This window comes from Urtica dioica, chromosome 12 (assembly GCF_054948205.1).
Source record: "Urtica dioica subsp. dioica isolate 48M chromosome 12, U.dioica_male_clone48M_v1_H2, whole genome shotgun sequence".
Lineage (NCBI taxonomy): Eukaryota > Viridiplantae > Streptophyta > Magnoliopsida > Rosales > Urticaceae > Urtica > Urtica dioica.
In genome coordinates, this window is record NC_142767.1 from 20,103,227 (window position 1) to 20,115,164 (window position 11,938).

Genomic DNA, 11,938 nt, shown 5'->3' on the forward strand with positions numbered 1-11,938 from the left:
TTATTTATTCATTGTTTTAGAACTTGTCAAAAATTTGCGACATCTTTCCATCTTCTCTTCAAGTTCAATTCGTACTAGTTGATTTGTTTGTTAATTAATCTTTTTCCTCGTGGGATCGACACTCGTACTTAGTTCACTATATTACTTGAGCGACACGTGCATTTGCGCGCGTAAAAATCGCAACAATTATTATTGACATATCAAATTAATAAAGAGGTTAATATTCAATTGATATGAAGTAATATTGAAAATTATAAAAAGATAATGTTATTTTTGGTGCGTGATTTGGTGCTGTGGGTTGGAGATGAAAATACGGTTTGATGTGACAATTGCACTAATTTAGTGTAAAAATTACACCAATTTGGTGTTATGGGTTGGAGACAGTTAAGATGACATAGGTAATCATTAATCATATTAAGTACCTAAGTTAAAATGCAATTAAAAATTTTCATGCGTCTTAGTTGGTTATCTCCACAATTTTATTTTTGCTTCCTAATTTTAACAAAACAAAGCATGTGATTTTATGAAATAATGTATTTACCTTTAATAACTGATTACAATAAATCACAAGTAAGCTCTATACGATACGAATTTTCTATAAATAGCTAAACTATTTCTAACCTACTTAACACATAAATTCGCTTCATTTATAATTTTAAATTCAGATAGCATTTATTTGGTACAGTATTTTTATTATAGTGCTATTTTACATCACTTATATACTATTTTAGATAGTTTTAATATTATTCCTAAAAAAAGATAGTTTTAATATTTAATTAATAGCATGTTGAATTTTGCCAGTTGATTCATCCTCCCATAGGAATTCCTTAAAACCACTAGAAATCCTGAATACCCAATTCAGTGTATACAATTGGTCGGAAACCATGTTTAGCATAATAAAAAAATAAAAAAATAAACAGGAATTACAAACAAATGAAAAAGAATCCGCTTGAAACCAACAAACCCTAATACAAAAATCTGTTTAGTCGTCGGTACTATTCCAAATAATTATAGACGATGGTGAATTTGTCTTGGGTGAACCAATTATTCAAATAATGGACACAAATAATAGAATAGTAAACAAATTAACAACCACCGCTAATAAGACACAGCAATCCCTAAATAGGATGCACCGTCCTTATCGAACGATGTAACGCACAGAATCCTAAACCCTTCACACGTGGGAATCGCACGTGTCTCCGCGTCGGTGGGCTTTGCTAGAGAGAGAGAGGGAGTGAGAGAGAAACTAAATTAAGCTAGTCAATGTAGGCTTTCTTCAGCATTTCCCTTATATAAATAAATAACACTAATATTCGAGCAAAATAAAAAAAAATAATAACATTAATACTTAAAAAAAAGGGGGGGAAGTATACCAAGCGCTTTTCGTTGAGAAAATAAAATAGAGCTTTCGGACGCTGATTTATTAGGTGACACGTGTCAGATACGAATGTATGACGTAAGCGAACCGTGTTTTTAATATTCATCTCTTGGATTAATTGTGTATATGACGTGGTCTAGTTTGCTCGATATACTTAATTTTGGAATGTACTTTGTCTACGGAATGACTATTATGTCCTATATTTATGGCAACTGTTTTTTTCTTTTCTTTTCTTTTCCTTGTGTCATAATTTTGTGTGGCAACTCTATTTTTTTTTTTTTTAAATCTCAAAACTCACAGCTTCAAGATCTTTAGTAGATCCTAGATTGTGCAGGTTTGGACGCTTGAATTTTTAGGTTACAATTGAGAAATAAATATTAGGGAAGAGAGAGAAATATAGAAATGGACAAAAGCGAACCCCACATAGAAGAAAGAGACTTTGGAGGCTCTATTCTTGTCTTTGCGAGTACTAGTACACAAAAAGTTATGGGTTATGGACCGACAATTAGTATTATTGTTTTCCCTTTTCTTTCTTTGAAATAATAATATCAATATTGATGTTTTGTAACAAAATTCCTAACCTACCTAAACCTTAATTGACATCTTCGGTATATGTTGTTCGGTGAACCCTTAACCACTCATTCGAGTTTTTATATCCTTACATTACATGTGTGTATGTATATACGCGCGCATATATACATATACATACATATATACACATATATATATATATATATATATATATATATATATATATATATATACACACACACACACCCATGCAAATGGTTCCTTGGCATGGAGCCATGGACCCTTAAAGGACATCTTTAATGATGAGACGTACACTACTGATATATTGATTATAATCCATTAATTTGACACATGCATGATTATTGATAAACTTTTGTTAAAACCGCATCACGATATTTTATCTAAAAACGAAGAGGTAACAATATAAGTAATTTATATTTTTTTTTTATAAAAAGCACAAATAATAAATTTTTCAGTCAATGCGAGATATCAGAATACACTTCTCCTACGCCAAAAATCGACATCTAGAACGTGAAATTTATGAGAATAAATATCCATGAGAAGCTCAATATCGATATATGAGTTTGACTCTAATACCATGTTAAATTATCATGAGGTTTCATCTTAAAATTAATTGACAATTATATGAATAACAATCATGACCTTTATAATGAGCACAAAAAATATATTTAGGATATTTTAATATGCACGCCTCATGTGACCGTGAGTATCATTTACGATAGAGATTACAGGAAGAATTTTGCACCATAGTTCTTCAAGAATCACCGTGCAAATATTTAAAAAATAGGATAATTTGTACTATGATTTTAAATATGGTTGCATAAATCATGTGCAAAAATGTGCACAAAATTTTTGAAAGTGCGATGTACAAGTACTTCAAAAATTAAAGAAAAAACTGTGTAGAGTTTGCCTCGATGAAAACTCCATTTGTACTATGATTTTTAAAAGACCATCATGCAATCTGTTGCATAATGAAGCAAAATCACAATCTGTTGCATAACTCTAACATATTTAAATTATTCATAAGTTTCTTCTATTCTTCTTTATTTTCATCTCCGTCTCACATATTTTTGTTTCTCACTTCTTTAAAAAAAGAAACATAAATGTTTGACGGTTCACAAGACCGCCGTGCAAGCTTCCACGACCGATTGTTGTTTGCACGATGAAAATCATCGTGTAAGTTACTTTTTATACTAGCTAACTAGTGTTATAAATTATTTTGAATATTTTACTTGAAAAATTCGAAGAAAATGAATAGAAAGAGCAATCTTGGTATAATTATATCAATTCATATTTTACAAATTTATTAAAAGGTATCACACGGGACAAAAAAGTATGGAGTATTATAATGAATTGGTCCCATTTTAAAAATATTTTGGATAATTAGCAAAGATTTTTCAACAAAAAATTAAATAATTAAAACTTATTTTATACCCTTAATCTAAATTTTCTCTTGATAACACTTCTTGATGTTTTTAAAGTTTGCATAACCAATGATTTTTATAAAACATGAACATATAGACCAACACTCTGAGTTACGTAGTTTTATTTTTTGTATTTAACTACTATTTGATGATTGAATAGCAATCTAGCATCATCAAACAATATTAATGTGTTCTTTATAATTGACAAATTAACAACATAAACAGAAGATGAAAAATATTAAATTTTGTTTGGATAAGGTACTGACACTGAAAAATCTCTAATTTAGCCATACGTAGATACATGGCTAATTATTGTTAGTTATTTATGTTATTAGTTTAGACGTCTCCGTAAAAATGTAGTTAACTTTTTTTTTTTATTCATTACAAAATAAACCATGCATCAACATTGTAATATTTTTCTTTTGTTGTTTTTAGACTAGAGATAAATATCGTGAAATTTCTACAATATCGAATTATTACAATTAGCTAAAGAATGCATATTACACATTTATAACTGTCTCGATCGTAACAACTATTTTTGTCTACGATGATGAAGTATGAACCGATGAGACTTATTTAATGATATTGTAGTACAGTTCAACTTGACACTACCTTTATAAGATATGGTAACAAACAAAAAAAAGTGGGAATCATACAGTGAGAAAAAAAAATAATTGTTGCCACTTGCCAACATATTGTCAAGGCTTGGTAAAATATCAGTTACTTTTTTTCATACTGTAATTTTTTTGTAGCATCGAATACACTGAATATATGTCACTCACTCACTCACTCACTCTGTGCTTGGCGTTATAGCAAGGAGTGCGAGATTATAAAACTATCGACCTTTTAATAATTTCAAAAGAAATACTCACCGAGATATCACGGTCACGTAAAATTGGTTTGCTAGTGAAGTCATACAGTAAGAGTTAAGAAATGTCATAATTAGTCTCTGTTTATCTCAAATCATATTAAAACAATTAAATCCATCCGTGAGCAACAAAGGTTGTTATATTTATTTACCATATATGTACATTCTTAATCTACAATTTTAGTCGCGTATTTATTTTGAAAGACTGAGTATTTCGGACACAAAATTGACATTTCATTTTTGTCTATAATTAAATAAATAAAGGGAAAATATCAATTGTATCCCTTCAGTTTAATCGAAATGCACGATTTATACCTCCAGTTTTTAAAAATATCAGACATATCCTTTCAGTTTAGTATAAATGACATATATCTCCCCTAAAAATATGTTATATTTCAAATACCACTCTTTTCGTTTATTTTTTTTACAAAAAATAAGTTGAATTCTCCAAAATACCCCTAATAGAATAAATATTTATTTACTATTTTATTAAAAAAAATTAAAACTTCTCTTATAAATAAAAATCCTTAAATTTTTATGAAGAAATTTTTTAATTAATTTTTTTTATATATAATATAGAAAATAAAAAATTATTTCATTAAGGATATTTTGGAGAATTCAAATTATTTTTGTAAAAAAAAATAAACGAAAATGGTGGTATTTGAAATATAACATATTTTTAGGGGAGACATATGTCATTTATATTAAACTGAAAAGATATGTTTGATATTTCTAAAAATTGAGGGTATAAATCACGCATTTCGATTAAACTGAAGAGATACTATTGATATTTTCCCTTAAATAAAATTCACATCAGAATGTCTTTCTAGGGAAGTGAAACAAGTTACGTCATGATATGAGAGAAAAAAAAGGTTTCGAGTTCACGGGAAAGAGTGACCGGCAAATCAGAATGGAAAGAGTGCACAAAACATGTGAAATACCGAATTTGGGACTTTACTATTGAAATTCATCGAAAAAGTAAAATAGGATAAAAACAAAAAAACAAAAAATTCCAGACAGAGTGAGGACAATTTATCTAAATAAGGAAATAAGGGATTATTTTTATAAATGTTCTTGATTTTATTTTATAATTTATGATGATAAAAAATTAAAAATACATATAATTAGAGTCATAGTTTCTGCAATTTTTATTTTATTTTATATTATGTCAGGTAACAAATCATCTACACACCAAAAAAAAAGAACAAAAAGAATAAAGAGAGAGGGTTTTTAACTTTTTTTTTTTTTTTTTTTTTTACTGGAATGAAACTTTTTGACGTTTTTAATTTTAATATAAGATTAGGCACGTGTACAAAAACTTCCTTACAAATTACTTAGCCTCAAAATAATAAGAATAAATCCAGTAGTTAGTAGCTATATAATCATACCTACTATCACGGAATTAGCCGCTTAATCCCGCCACGTGTTCATCCTTACACTCAAACAATGAGCATAATAATCATTACCATATACTGTCAATTGACGAAAATACCATCGAACTTGCCACGTGGTCGAGAGCCAATCGTGTACTCAACAGTTTGACTTTGAAGGCTTGAACTGTCAAAGTATTAGAACATCGTATGTAGTAGTTCCTTCCGATATTTAACCCCAAAGTTATCTCATAGCTTTTGATTATGCTGATAAATAAAAATAACATATAATGTTATAGACTTATTGGCGGCTTTCATTTTGTAGTCTACTTACTCTAGATATAATTTTTGTTCACTTCGACACAGTAAAAAAAAAATCATGTAATAATAATTATTATTATAATAGTAATTAATAAGGTAATTATGTGCATATAATTCATTATTAAATTATGTATATAAAGAAGGTCCCCCAAACCAGCTCAGTTAGCTGGCCACTCGTTTTTATATTAATTTCCATTTTTTTCTTCTCTTTCTCTTTCTCTCCGTGTTTTTTTTCCAGAACACGATATTTCTGAGAGAGAGAGAGAGTCTCGTCTTATTATTCCAAGATTGTTTTGTGTTCTTCCAATCGTTGGATTTTCAGTTCTATTACTTCATCGAGAACTTTCTCCTTTTTTTCTTTTCTTTTTTAGTCTGCATTTTCGCTCTAAAGATCTGTGGCTGAGCAAGAGAGCAAAAGAGATTCCCCGGAGAAGAGTTCGGTGGATTTTCATACTCCTGATTTGGATTTATTTTTAATCTTGGCTCTGTTTTTGTGCTCTTTTATTTTCCTTTCTATAGACGCCATTGAAAAGGTTAAAGCTCTCACGGTTTCTCTGCAAGGAAAGTTTGGTATATATTATTGTCTCTTGCAAGAATAAAGCTCACGGCTCTGTATCTCCTCCTCTGAGTCGACTCGTCTGCTCTCCGTGACTCGACTCGTGTAATGCTGGTCTCTGTAGATTTTTAGTGCTTCAGAAACAGCCTCTGTATCTCGGATTCTCGTCGCAGATCGTCAAGTACCGAAATCCCCAAATTTCTGAGAAAATCAACTGTCTCTGAGTTTTCTCTCTCCTCCGTTGAAAAAAAAAGAAAACTCGTCACAGTTTTGAAGATGATGAAGATGAGGACGAAAACAACCGGAATGTCGCAGATCAACGGCGGGTCAACCGTCGGCCATGGAGAGTCAACGCCGGCGGAGTGGGAGATGAGACCCGGCGGAATGTTGGTCCAGAAACGAACCGACTCGGATCAGAACTCAGCTCCTCCTCCGACTATCCGAGTCCGAGTCAAGCACGGCTCGGTCTACCACGAAATCCACATCAGCGCTCAAGCCTCTTTCGGTAAAGCCTCAAATCGCTGAACTAGTGAAATTAAAATCAATCGATGACTGAATTGTGTGTGTACGAAATTCAATTTTTCATGTGTTGCTCTCGTTCGTTTGCTTAGGGGAATTGAAGAAGATGCTTGTGGGACCCACGGGGCTTCACCACCAGGACCAGAAGCTTCTGTTCAAGGAGAAGGAGAGAGATTCCAAGGCTTTCCTTGACATCTCCGGCGTCAAAGACCGGTCGAAGATCGTCGTCGTCGAAGATCCGATCAGCCAAGAGCGCCGGTACCTCGAGATGCGCCGCAACGCCACCATGGAAAAGGCCTCCAAATCCATCTCCGAGATCAGCTTGGAGGTCGACCGCCTCGCCGGGAGGGTACGAAATTACTCTCTTACCCCTCTCTCCCTCTCTGTAACACTCGATCTCACAATTCCTAAATTTCTCAGGTCTCGGCTATGGAGTCGGTGATCAGCCGCGGCGGCAAAGTCCCCGAGACCGACGTGCTCGGACTCATCGAGCTTCTGATGAACCAGCTTCTCAGGCTCGACGGAATTATGGCCGAGGGAGATGTCAAGTTGCAGAGGAAAATGCAAGTGAGTATTCGCATTCTCGTACTTCTTAATCTGTGTGTTCTTGATTGTTGATGATAATAATCATGGTTCTGAAAAACAAAAGCTCGCTGTTATCGAATTGTGAAGGTGATGCGAGTGCAAAAGTGCGTCGAGACACTCGACGTGTTGAAAGTGAAGAATTCGAAGCCGGCGATGCAGGTCCAGCAGAGGAGTCAACAGCAGAGCCAAGTCCAATCCAACGGCCACAAGCCGATCAAGACGATCCGCGAGCAAGAGCTGGGAAGGAACTCGTTCGGAAACTCTCCCCGGACTTCCGTGGGAAGCTCGCCGAGGCATTCGTTTGGGAACTCTCCGACGCACCATCACCGCCATGCTCCGGCGAGGAATTCCAATTCTCCGACCGCCAATGTCGTGATCACCACCAATTGGGAGACTTTCGACGCCGCTCCGGCCGCCAATAATCATAACAGTAAACCGGTTCAGGTCCAACCCAGATTCAGTTGGGACCTCCTTTGAGCTTTTTCTTTGGGTTGGTTCTTATTTTTATTTTTTTTAGGTATAAATACCACGTCTTTGTGTTTTACTCTACACTATGAATGTGTGTGTTTGTGGGGATGTGTTTTGGGTTTGTCTCCTGTTGGTTTGCTTCGTTTTTTTTTTTTTTTTTTTTTTTTTTTAATTTTGAATATGATGATTCTTTTCTGTATTTAGCACCAAACAAGAAGAAAAAAAAATACTGTTATTAGTCCCTTTGTTTTTTTTTTTCTTTTTTATTTCTCAGTTTCTGTCATTCAGTTCTCTCGGAAATAAAATGGGGTTTCACTGCAACTGCCTAGTGATTGTTATTATTCTTCTGCTCTTTTTTCTTTCTTTCATGAATTAGGAATTCTCATGACTGTTGAGCGACCCTGCAAGTTTTAATGTGACTAAAGGAAAGGAAAAGAAATGAAATTTTTCTGCGTGTATATTTGTTTTTTCTTTTGAGGCCAAAGAAGGTTTAACAATCATTGGGGGTTTCATGTTAGGTTCTGAGAGCTTTGCTTGTTATATACCAAAGAAATGGTTGATGAAAATTATTGTATCTAATATTTTATTTATTTCATCTACAAATTACAATTCACTACACATATTGCTTCCTTGGGAGGCTACAAACTGACAAAAAGAGGGTTATCAATTAATGGGATTTTGGGTAGTAATAATTAATATATATATAAAATGTAATCCAATTATAGATCTCCAGGTGGCGGCAAAGTTCAGGTCGTGAAATGATAACTGCGGATTAGGTTAGTTTGTCTAATCAGGAAATGCTGTTTGGGGTATGATTGTATTTGGGGAATGAAACTTTCTAATTTCAGGTTTCTTTTCTAACTTTGTAGTCAAGCAAGGAAAGTTTTTCAGGGCACGTAAGCCACAGAAGCAACGATTTTTGAGGAAAGCTTTGGGGTGCTATAATAAAACCTAGTATTTATAGAGGTAATCAATATGGGATTTCCAATCTTTTTTACTCACTATGATGTCTGGTTTGGTAATCATTTGTCTAAAAACTCATAATGTAATTTTTTCATTAAAAAAAGATAAGCATGTACTTCTTTCTTTTAGTTTCGGATTTGGTTTCACCATCATTTAGTAACTGGTTATTCGTATGTTACCTATTTGCAACTAAAAGCTAAACAAAGAATTTTCATTCTATATTTTACTTTTGATCCAAGAAATCTAAAGTATGTGTATGATTATCACAGCATTAATTCACTTTTTTTTATACGTGTCCAAAGTATATGAAAGCAAACGATTTTCAGACCGTGGATTCAGAGAAATCATATTGCTCATCCAATCATGTCGTGCAGCAATAAAAAAAAATGAAACTCTAAAAAAAACATAAAAAGACACGTTTCATTGGGTTACTACTCCCGGAATCAAACTGTTCAAATAAATCTTTCAGTGGTTAACTTTTTGTTAGAATAATGATAAAAGAAAAAGGAAAAACGAGAATAAAGTTTATCAATTATTATTTACAATTACTATTAAAGTAGACTAAGGACACTTTGGCATATTTAGTCGGCACTTAATCAATTGATGGATATTTTTGCCGTTAATAAGCTAGGAATTTTTTTTCATCAACTTATTATTAACCAAGGACAACATCATAAAGGTCGCAGTTTTATTACTTTGAAAAAATGAGAAATATAATATAATGAGTGTTCAGGGTATTAATTAGCCTTTTTCTAAAGTACCACCTACTTCATTTATAATCCAGCTGGAAGAAATTAAATTCCTGGATTTTGGATGATCGAAATAGAAGAGGACCTCAAGAAATTCAGTTTAGGACCACTTGTCGTAAATTTTTTTATATAATTTTTTTTTACCTAAGTGACCAATTTAATTGATTGTGGTGATATAATCGAATGGACTACTAAAGCAAACCTTATATGATTTTGAATAGAAGGCAAATTTTGAGAGAGGATATTTGCGTTGCCATAATGGTGAAAGTAATCAACCGAATATGACTTACATGTAAAGTTGATTTTTTTATCCTTTAAAGTAATTAACCGATCCTGGTTTACCAAAGAAAAATAATTATTGGCTAATATCGATAATTTATCTGCAATCGATAATTATAGGTATAAAATAAACTTAAAAGGATATCCGACCATCAGATTGGATCCCAATACATATAAAACGCGTACCTTAGGAAAATAATAAAACAATTTTTTTTCGTTTTGAATCGACTAATAAATTATATTCCGATACATGTGTGTGGAACATAATTTCTTGTACAGTATCGACTATTTACCGAAATTTATTTTCCGGAGAGTAGAGTATATATAGATTTTAATACTTTTTAATACATGAAAAGTCCCGGAATAAACCAGAACAAAGTGTTATATTTCGGTTTTGACCGGAAATAGGAGAAACCATTTTTTTTTTTAAACTAGGTCTAAATCATTTCGCAAGTTTGTTTGACATTAATAGTACATGACTTTCCTAAAAAAAAAAGAAAAAAAAAAGTACATGACTTAGATCTAGTATGTTGTTTAATTGAGATTTGACCAAGTCTTAAATTCTGAAGTGACATTGTTGGCGGAAATTTCGTTTTGAGATAAAACGATGGATCTATTGGGCTTGATCAATAGAAAATAGAATCGGACCATTTTAGTTAACCGTTTAATCGTTTTTTACTACAAGCTTGTTGACCAATATTTTCACCAAGGAATTTCCCTTAAGACAAGCCAAGTAATTAACCTAAAATGATATTCTAGTTATCTGTTTGCACGTAGACTTCTAAATCTAATCATCGTAGAAATTTTCGGCACATGCTTATTCAACAAATGATCTCTAATACTCTCTCTTCAAATATAATCCCTCAAATGTTTCATATACTTTTTTACTATACAAATACTCATTTTTATAGTACTTTTTATGGTTTAGTATATTATTTTACTCATTTATTTATTTATTAATTTATTGAAGTTTCATTTAAGTTTTTCTTTGATGTTTACGGCTTCACTTAAATTAGGGCAAACAATATAAAACTTTAAAATAAAAAGATATTTGTAAAATGTTTGATAATCCAAAGTATATAAATGGAATTATTATATCAAATGACATATTTATATTAATATAACATCAATTTTCTCGTAAGACAAAAAATGGAATTTCTACTAAAAAATATGACTATATGAGCTTAAAGAGGAAACATCAAGAAATAGACAACCATGATGCAAGTTGAGAGGCCTGCGTCAACGCTCCTTGAACAATCGGATCAAGCGCCCTCCGAGTTCATCCTCTTTAAGCGTCTTCCACGTGCACCTGCCTAGTCCATCTTCAATTAGTGCCTAATCCCTCCTTGCCGAGAACTCATCATCAAGCCTCTTCTCATTGGGTCCTCTCGTCAAGTACTCTCCGCCAAACATCATCTCACTGAGTACTCCTAGCAAGAATCCCTCGGCGAGCCTCTTCTCTCCAAGTACGCTTTCCAAGAACCCTATTTTCAAGTAGTTTACGTCAAATCTCTTATCCATGTTGTCTTCCTCAACAAGTTGAAAAAAGCTAGAGTCTTCCAATGTCGAGCCTTTTCTTTTCGAGAACTTGTCGCCGAGAAGTCAAGTGTTAAACCTATAATTTTCGCCAAGAATCCTATGTCGAGAACTCCACGCTTAGAACCCTCATCCAGCCTTCACTTGCGAGAATCCTTCGTCTAGCCTCTGCTTGCGAGAACCCCTGGTCGTGTACTACTCGGTGAGTCCTCTATCGGAGAAGCGTTTGCTTAGTGCTTTTTTATGATACCCACCTTGTCGAGCCTCATTGCAGAAAACTAATTGCCAAGTATCCTTTCACTTCTTTGTCCCAAGCTTCCTCCAACACCCATCAAACCATCTCAAAGCTCCTATAAATACCTCCGTTTTT

The 11,938-nt window shown here is 33.0% G+C and overlaps 1 protein-coding gene across 1 annotated transcript; it reads left to right on the forward strand.

Annotated features, from left to right (window-relative positions):
* Window positions 1–6,072: 6,072 nt before the first annotated feature.
* Window positions 6,073–8,382, forward strand: BAG1 (BCL-2-associated athanogene 1). The gene is made up of 4 exons (XM_089602934.1): window positions 6,073–6,974; window positions 7,081–7,337; window positions 7,409–7,555; window positions 7,661–8,382. The coding sequence occupies exons 1-4, from the start codon at window positions 6,746–6,748 to the stop codon at window positions 8,048–8,050; spliced, it is 1,023 nt and encodes a 340-aa protein (XP_089459060.1). The 5' UTR covers window positions 6,073–6,745; the 3' UTR covers window positions 8,051–8,382.
* Window positions 8,383–11,938: the final 3,556 nt, after the last annotated feature.